At 33.8% G+C, this 9981-nt stretch overlaps 1 protein-coding gene across 1 annotated transcript; it reads left to right on the top strand.

Annotated features, from left to right (window-relative positions):
• Nucleotides 1-1675: 1675 nt before the first annotated feature.
• Nucleotides 1676-8724, top strand: LOC106768556 (pyruvate dehydrogenase E1 component subunit alpha, mitochondrial). The gene is made up of 8 exons (XM_014653775.2): nt 1676-2480; nt 2734-2813; nt 5809-5886; nt 5997-6092; nt 6191-6262; nt 7439-7492; nt 7598-7663; nt 8305-8724. The coding sequence occupies exons 1-8, from the start codon at nt 1787-1789 to the stop codon at nt 8347-8349; spliced, it is 1185 nt and encodes a 394-aa protein (XP_014509261.1). The 5' UTR covers nt 1676-1786; the 3' UTR covers nt 8350-8724.
• Nucleotides 8725-9981: the final 1257 nt, after the last annotated feature.

Raw genomic sequence — 9981 nt, 5'->3', positions numbered from 1 at the left:
AAATTTATAGACCCAATTCAGATAAAAAAATGAAAATCCACTTGAAATTAACCAACAAATATGAGATCAAACGAGGATTGAAACCTATTTTTTTTTTAAAATAAATGATCGATATTCTTCTTTTTCCATATATTTTTGTACAAATTACACAAATATTATAGGGACCAAAACACGATGAAAGCTATAAGATGTATTTCGTTCATATATTTTTAACAAAAGTAAAAATTGAAAAAAAATACTCCTTGCGAAACATAAGTAAAAATTTTTAATTACCAATAGAAAATACATTTTAATTTTTTGCGTTTGCAGTTTTGGAAGCAAGAGTTTCCTTTTGTTTTTCAAGTTAAAAATGGCGGCGACCAAACAACACAGAATCTTTCAAAGGTCAAACCTTGGAAAAAATAATAGCTAAAAGCGGAAGTTAATTTTTATTGAAAGATTAAGATATATTTACTTCAAACTATAAGCTTTATTTTACTTAGTTAAAATATATTTTTAAAGTAGCTACAATATAGTCTGATAAAAGTAGAATTTTTAATTTTAATTGTTAAAATATATAACATTAACCGGAGTAATAAAATTAGGTTTAATTGTTTCTTTTGTCCCCAGTTTGGTTGAAGTGTGTCAAATTCGTTCCCATTTTAGAAAAATGTCAATTTCGTTCCCATATAGAAAAAAATTGTGTCAATCAAGTCATCTCCGTTAAAAATCATTACTTTCAAAACTTACTTTATCCACTGCAAAATCAGGGATCGGATCCATGAAGTGGTTATTATTCAAAACTCACTTTAAGTTTTTAACACCATTAATTTGTATTTAACGGAAATGACTTTATTGATACAAATTTTTTCTATATGAAGACAAAATTGACATTTTTCCAAAAAGGGGACGAATTTGACCCACTTCAATCAAACTAGGAATAAAAGAAGCAATTAAACCATAAAATTATTAGCTAAATATATTTTTAACCGAATTAAATTTTATTCCTATCTGAATTTTGATATAGGTTTTATATAGTAATATAATTTAACTGTTATTTTTCTTACTTGTTTTATATTTAAGCTTAAATATGAATTTAACCTGTTATTACACCATTATATTGAGAAGTATACTAATTTATTTTCAAAAATCAAAATATTTCAAAATTTGAGAACATAAATTCTAATTTCACAGTTTAAATTCTCTGTATTATGGTTCACTTTCAAGTTAATATATTTATTAAATATTTGATAAAATTTGATGAAATAATAAAAATTAAACAATTATATAATACATAAATAATCCAATTTATAATATTAAATTGAAAAGAACAAAATGAGACAAGCGTGGAGAGAGGAAAAGATGTGGTAGTAACTTTTTGTGTAGCAAAGGGAAATATATTAGGGGAGAAGGTGTGCAAATTCAAGTACTTTAATCATAAGAACGAAACAAAAATTCTCCTGTTCAGGGATATGGATTCTGTGCATTCAAAATTAATATAGTGGTAAGTTTGATCTACGTCTAACGGTTTAGATGAATCCACGTAAGACTGAACGAGGTGTTCGAAAGAAACGTGAGTCGACCAGAGCCATTGACGAAGATCTACGATGTACACAGTATAGAGTGTACACAACTCCATCATTGATTAACACACCGAATCCAAATTCCTTTTCGTTCTATCTTTGTCAATCTTCCATCGTCACTCTCACCTAACTCTGCATCTAACTACTTTTTTTTTTCTTCTAAAATCTAACCCAATTTTCAAATAATTTCATTTTTGGTTTCTTGCCTCATTCTTTCGATCCAAATGGCTCTATCGCGAGTTGCTTCGCCATCGCCATTGAATCTGCTGAAGCCCCTTTCCTCTTATTTGTCGCTACGACGACGGTCGTTGTCCTCGTTGTCCACGGAACCTCTCACCGTGGACACTTCGCTTCCCTTCACCACCCATCGCTGCGACGAGCCTTCACGCGCCGTCGAGACATCGGCGGCGGAGCTCTTCTCGTTCTTCCGTAACATGACGCTGATGCGGCGGATGGAGATCGCGGCGGACTCCCTCTATAAGGCCAAGCTGATCCGCGGCTTCTGCCATCTCTACGACGGGCAGGAGGCCGTTGCGGTGGGGATGGAGGCCGCGATCACGCGCAAGGACTGCATCATCACTGCTTACCGTGACCACTGCACCTTCCTGAGCCGTGGCGGAACCCTGATCGAGGTCTTCGCCGAGCTCATGGGCCGCCGCGACGGTTGCTCTAAGGGGAAAGGTGGTTCCATGCACTTTTACAGGAAAGAGGGTGGCTTCTACGGTGGGCATGGCATTGTAGGGGCTCAGGTTCCGCTTGGTTGTGGATTGGCTTTTGCTCAGAAGTATTCTAAGGATGAGACTGTTACGTTTTCTTTGTACGGTGATGGTGCTGCCAATCAGGGGCAGTTGTTCGAGGCGCTTAACATTTCTGCGCTTTGGGATCTTCCTTCTATTTTTGTCTGCGAGAATAACCATTGTGAGTTTGACCTTGTTTGATTAGTGACTTCAAATGTGTGGTTTTAGACTTGTTTGGATTCTTTTTTGAATAAGCTTTGATCATAAGTTAAAATTTGCCGAAATTCTCTGGCAAGTTCTCCAAAAGTTTATTTGAGCTTACACAAAAGTTAATTTTAACTTGGGAGAAGCTTAGTTGTGCTTATTGATAAATTATGGGAAGGAGGCCTTCGTTGATTTGGGTTGAGGAATAATTTGGTTTGTTTGTGGGACAGATGGAATGGGGACTGCTGAGTGGAGAGCTGCTAAGAGTCCTGCTTATTACAAGCGTGGGGATTATGCTCCTGGATTGAAGGTTAGAGAGATTAATGGCTTTATTTTGTTTAAGGAAATGCGTTATGAATATTGAATGCTCACTGTTCGCACATTGAAGTGAAGCCTGATTAGTGATGACTTCTCCTGTGTTGTATTCTTTCTGCACCCCCAATTTTAATATATTTTCCATTTTGGCTATTTTTTTTCATTTCCAGACTTCCTCTTTGTTCACATAGTTGAATGTCTGTCTGGGCAATGACTCTTGTTATTGATTTTGTTGATTGCGAGTTAGATTGATGGACATTGGCAGGTTGGGGTAGAGGAGAAACAGAGTCGAAGGTTGAGATAGAGTGATAGATTTAGAGTTTTGTAGTGATTGGACTGGGAAGGAGAGGTGGAATGAGGAGGAACAGTGTGGCTTGGGGGAACAATAGGAATTGTGCAGGAGATAAAATGGGTTTAGAAGAGGTAGGTCGGAAAAGGGAAGAAGAAAAAGGTTCTTGGTAACGAAAGTGAGTTTCATTAAAGGCATTGTCTTTAGAGATGAATATTTAACCTGTGGGGATGAAACTTGTAACCCTTCTGAGAGGCGGAGTAGCCTAAAATTATGCATTAGTGGGAGTAAAAGTTATGTTTTTGGGATCGTTGGGGTGAAGTAAAGGAATACAGGAACAACCAAAAACTTTTAGGAAGTGATATCAAGTGGTTGTTTGAACAAGGTAGTACAAGGGACAACAAAATCGAGGGATATTGTAGGCAGGCAATTAATTAAATAAACAACAGTGAGAAAAGCATTGCTTGAAAATTTTAAATGAAGCGAGGCATGACTCACGAGGGTGAGACCCGCTGAACTGTTAGCTTACGTCTTCTTTTCATCTACATCATTTTAGTGATGTGTATGGACATATCAGATGGCGAACAATGCTAAGGTAGTTAGGTACTAAGTAAATGCTTTGTATTCCTCGTCACATTCAGTTTGAAGGGACTTAATAAAGGGAGTCCCAAATACTAATTCTGCCATGGTTTTGAAGTGTTTGAGCACTAAAAGAGCCCCATACTTAATTTTCAAGAGATAAATCCACATAAAGCACAAAATGACATCAAAGAGTCATATAATAAAGATAATTTTGTGTGGAAGGCATGACATAGACCCCACAGATCACTATAAGCAAGTTCTAAAGGATATTGATAAATAATGGGGGAATGGGGAGCATAAATACAGTGACATTTCCCTATACAACAAGCAAAACATAACACATGACTGACTATATTTGAAGGTAAATTACAATGTGGTAGTACAAGTTTCAAAACATTGCTATGGGGTTGTCGTAAATGCTACAGGTGTTTGGAACTAGTATAAACAAAAATAGTAGACTTATTAGAAGGAATTTGTGCTTGAGAGGAGTTTGAAACCTTAGGGGGCACAGAACTGTTAGGCCCATTAAAATGGCTTAAGTTAATGGAGTGGATTCATTGATAAAATTTTTGTGAAATTCCTGTAACCTTAGCTCTTGTGCTAATATAAGTGATTCCATTTCTTTAATTGGAAGAAGCTCAAATTTCCTATGGATACAACAAATTTTCGAACTATAATACTGTGGAAGTCCTTCAAGGGAGGTGTCATAATGTTCTTGATGAGAAACTAGATCACACCTACTGAAGCAAGAGAATCAATGAGTGATTTGATTTCGCCTAAGATTTTTGAAACCATGCAAGTCTTCAAGAACCATGTCGAGGAGTAAAGTTCGCAGTTGTTGTGGTTGAATTCTTAGAAAATTGTGAAAAGAAACATCGGTGTTTATTTTATGAAATTAATTACTACATTGTGCTGTTACGGAAACAATATTTATACGGGATAAACAGTAAATAACTCTAGCTAACTAGTGACAGATGTCACATTAGAATGGTTTTAACTTACATGTAACTGAGTCCAGCTAAATAGCGACAGCTGCCAAATTACAATAGCTGAGTACACTCACACTACCAAGCCTAGAGGGACAGAGGTGACTTTGTGATCTGAAATTACTTTAACATATGACATTGAATGCAACCGTGTTTAAATTTGGTTGAAGTGCGTTCAGACTGAAGAATACCTTGACATCTCTTAGAAGAACATGTATGAATAGTGAGAGCGAGAATTAATGTTGCTCGCTACAGAGAAACTGTAATAACTTGTACTCTAGCTACATTTTATTTTTCTTCTTAATGCATTTCTTATATATCCATAAAAGAGACTTGGCAACTATCAGTCATAGTCCTCATTGTTCATCATGGGGTGATAGTATGCTATATTTTATTTTTAAACACAAGGTGTGTAGAACTTGAAGAGGCTGGTGTTCAAGAACAATTGGATTGAACTTGGGTATATTACTATAAGAAGGGTTATGAAGATTAGGTTAACCTTGGATCATTGTCATCTTGGTAAAAAATACTTGTTTGAGTATCAAGGACTGGACACTGCCCAAGGTTATTTGGTGAATGAATATAAAAGATTATGTTAATATTTCTGATCCCTTATCTTTTATGCATATTCTGTAAGCACTGGTGGAATTTGATTGTGAAAAGATCCTTTACCAAAAAACTGAGGTTTAATTAAAAAAAAAATATATTGTCTTAGTTCATTAGACAGTATCTATTTGTCTATTGTCAACAACTTTTTTTAGCTGCATGAAGCTGTGTTTAAAAGGAAATTCATATCAAAACTTTTGATCTGCCCAAAAACATAACACAGCACGATTCAACCTCCTTTTTCATGTTTGTATCTCTATCCTTTTCAATTATAAATGTTTTTATTTAGAGCATGTATGTGTGTATAGTGTAAATAAATTATTTATTTTTTATATAAGACTATGGTATAGCAGCCCTTCCATTGTCTTCTCTACTTTTGTGGCAATTTTTGTTGCTGGTTAGTGGTAGTTCAGGATTGGCGGGTTGCAATCCCTGATTAATAACTATATATGCACATAGTTGAATATACACTGTAGTCTTTTCGTGAACACATTTTCTTTTATCATTTTGGAAGTAATTTTGTGCAGGTAGATGGCATGGATGTTCTTGCTGTGAAACAAGCTTGTAAATTTGCCAAGGAGTTTGCTTTGAAGAATGGCCCCATTGTGAGTAAATTTACTATTAATTTGTACTTATATTTCTTAAATTTATGTTTAGCTTGATTATTTTATTCTCTTATATTATAATAATTGTTTCTCTTAATTATTTTGTCCAGATTCTTGAAATGGACACATACAGATACCATGGCCACTCCATGTCTGATCCTGGCAGCACATACCGCACACGTGATGAAATTTCTGGTGTGAGACAGGTATATATTACTATGACCATGATTATATGTCTTATTATTTTAGTTGTATTGAGAATTTTACTCTATCTCTTTTTTTTACTCCTGTCATTTGATTATAGGAGCGTGATCCAATTGAAAGAGTAAGAAAGCTGCTATTGGTTCATGAGATTTCTACTGAAAAGGAGCTAAAGGTGATTGAGTGAAGTTTGTACTCAAGCTCCACACGTCAATTTTAAAATGTGATGTGTTTGTTTTGTTTTAAATACTCCTGCAGTCTTGCTTTCATCTTAATATTTTTGGTCAATTTTTTCTTGGCGTTGTGGTATTTTACTTTTCAAGTTCATGAAACAGTTTTCTTTGTTGTGCCCGTAGGTCACCTAGCAATGCGTAAATTTTATGTTTATATAATAGATTTCGAATTGTTATTTTTATGAAATTGTGCAATTCTATTTTTTCATAATATTGTAGCTATATTAAAATAGTTGTTCTCTCAGGTTAATTATCATGTACTCGGTAGACTTTAATTATGGTAGTTACTGTTTACTTGAGCTTTATTCTGCCAGAAAGTTATGTTATGTCATGTGTTGAATGATGATATGACCTGTTTGTCTATCGTGGATTATGTGTCATGATTTTCTTTAAAGTTGGAATAAGTGTCACAAATTTTCTGCCCATTGGGAACGGCTTCTAGTTTATCACGCAAGTGTCTCGTATACTAATGTTAGACAAGCAATAGTATTAGGAATGCAGGGAAAGGGAAAGTGGGAACTTTATGGCCAAGTAATTTAAAGTCCCAATTAAAACAGCAGGCCATAGAGAGAACAGTCATGTTTGACAATTGTCTACCAGAAGGGATAGGAATATGGTAATGCTCAAAACAAGGAGGATAAGCTGTATCAGGTAGTTAGGTTTGTGAAAGTGATCTTTCGCTAGTAAGACTCAAATCACGATACAGCACAGAGGCTGGTATTCCAATTGATTTTTCGTTTATTTTCTTTCTGCTGTAAAATTGTTTGATGGAGTAGATCCAGTGAATTGGGCCAGGGAATTGGGCCAGGGTGGGGGTACACTCCATACGATATCTTCCATTCTAGTAAATACTACACCTATCATTACCTTTTCAATCCTCTCTCCTTGACATTGAGCGAGGGTTTGGGGCCATAAGGCAGGGGAGAAGAAAACCCCTTGAACAACCTGTAACCATTTTCCTTTTTATTGTGTTTTTGATTTAGAGGAATTAAAGAGGTGTGCCTCCGCTGTAAGATGTTGATCTCTGTATTTTGTTAAAGAAATCAAAGTTCCTATTATCATAATAATGCTGATGGAACATTAGAATTTCACGCTAAATTATTATGCACATCTTTCAGGACATTGAAAAGGAAGTAAGAAAAGAAGTTGACGAAGTCATTGCCAAAGCAAAGGTGTTTATTCTTCTCTTACTAATTTTGGTATCCCACATATTTCCATCTTTTGCAGTTCTATGTGATTTACAGTCTCTCTGAGTTATATTCTTTTCTGATTTCCAGGAAAGTCAAATGCCTGAGCCATCTGATTTATTTAAGAACGTTTATGTTAAAGGTTTAGGTGTCGAGGTAGTCAAAATTTCATCTCTACTCATTCTTTTGTCTAGCTTTCTTTATTCTGTTCTTATCAAATGTTACATGAATTTGGGTCTAACCAATCAAACGATACATGAAAGATGCAGTAGTCTTTTGCTTAATATTGGGGAAACTATTACTCCTTCCGATTCAAAATAATTGTTGTTTAAGGCTTTATACAAGGATTAAGAAAGTCATGTAGTATTCTCAATTTCAAGGATATAATAAGCTCACTTAATTGGCTTCTTCATTCCACTAATACTCTCTTATTCTTCTGAATGGAGATACCAAAAAGTTACGGATATAGTTGAAAAGAAAAAATAGTCAGTACGTAGTTTCGTAAAAGTCTCATAATTTAAAACCAATTAAAACCTGTCAAATGATAATCATTTTGAAACGGAGAAAGTACTTTAAATAAGAGTTTTGATATTTGAAATAATGATGGGAAGATTAATTTAGCATGGATTGGTTGATTTTATTTATAAGCTGTTCAATTCTCGAAGTGAAAACAGATCCAATTTTTAAAATTACGTGAAAATTAGATGCATATGCTGTTTGATTCTAGTAAATATATTTAGTTACTCGGTGGATGATGTGTTTTATTCAAGTCTGATTGGTGATCTTCTGAATTTCAGGCTTGGGGCGCTGATAGGAAAGAACTTAAAGCTACCTTGCCCTGATGGAAAACCTTTCCTTTGAATTTATATTCCCTAATTTCAGATCTGTCAAAATAATGAAGACTAAAAGGTTCAGACGACCATCCTTACCTTTTTGCTGAGCTTTCCCCAAATTGTATATCAAATTGTGGCGGAAATTAATGTTTTGCAGTGTAATATTGGAGGATCTAACAATCATAGCGTTATCAATTGATTAATCATGCTAATAGTGTCCTGCAAATTTTGAGGGTTTCGTTGTATAAAACTTCTACGATTGGTGGCAAAATTGTGCCATTATTTTATAATTAAGTATTCACAAGATTGTGTTCTATTGAAATCATTTTCTGGCTATGTTAGTGTTTTTGGACAGTCAAAAGAGTGATCTGACTGAACTGTTGACATAGGTTCGATATGTTAATTTTCATTTACTGGTATTTAACTTCCTACTTTTATGTCAATCACTATTGTTTAGAACTTTGCTACTTTTCTGTCCTCTCTAGCTGTTTAGAGTTTGATATTTCAACACGGCATTAGTTATGAGTTTATCACAACTGGTTTGGATAAGGATATATTTGTTTGAGAGAGAGAGAGAGTATAAAAATATGGAAGAGACTCACTTTATGAGAGATATTGTTGAAGTCTCATATAATTATAAATCTATTCACTTAAGATTTTGAGTTAAAAGATGATATTATAGTTTCTTACGAGTTAGCAAGTGAATATCTAGATATCTTTCTTTGAAACAACTTAACAAGTATTGGAATCCCACAAAAGGTGCTTGACCAAGTAAAGTTAGCAACTTATCTCTACTAACAAGAGAAGGAGAGAAGAAATCACAATTGAAGGAAGTGATTGTGTGATTAATGACTTCAAAACTCAATATCGTAATATGCTTGATGGATAAGTCAAATTTGATAAACTAATAGTTAGTGGAGCAAATATGATAACAATGATTTGTTTTATATTACATGTATCAGTATTAAAATTTAGCTATTGAAAAGTTGTTAATTGCACAAACTCAAATGTTTACAAATAGAAAGTTTATATTACACGCCTCATTGACAATTCGAGCATCACCTCCAACATGCTCTCAAATTACCTTTGAAGACCAAGTCGACTTGTGACATTTTAATAAAGTGATTCCATCTCAAGCAAAACACGTCTCTAATTTGCAAAAGTATTTCCCCATTCATGAAAAACATTTTGTTCAATTTCATTAGGATTAATATGCTTGTTTTTATATTAATGCATTAAAATTCTTTATCTATAAAATCTTCTCTTTAACTGATTTCAATTTATTTAATTATTGTTTTAACCAATTAGAGAAGTAAATCCAAGATTTAAAATTTTACATGGTTTTAATCCATTGAAAATTCATTTTAATTGATTAAAATAGAGTAAATTGTAAATCTCTAAGATTTGAAATGATTACAACTTCCTTTCAAACCCAACAAGAAAAAACAAAAATATTTTAATATATTAAAATATTTTTTAATTAATTAAAATACAATTTGTAACATCTCAAAATATAGTATAAACTACATAGTAGAATAATCACATGAATTGATATGATAGAACAATTATCCACTATGTAATGAAGTATTAACCGTACAGTTACCCCAAAATAACTATAAAATTAAAACTTTATACAAAGTC

The sequence above is a fragment of the Vigna radiata genome, chromosome 7 (assembly GCF_000741045.1).
Source record: "Vigna radiata var. radiata cultivar VC1973A chromosome 7, Vradiata_ver6, whole genome shotgun sequence".
Taxonomy (NCBI): domain Eukaryota; kingdom Viridiplantae; phylum Streptophyta; class Magnoliopsida; order Fabales; family Fabaceae; genus Vigna; species Vigna radiata.
The sequence above is the reverse complement of the archived record's forward strand: the minus strand, read 5'-3'. Positions and strand labels throughout refer to the sequence as shown.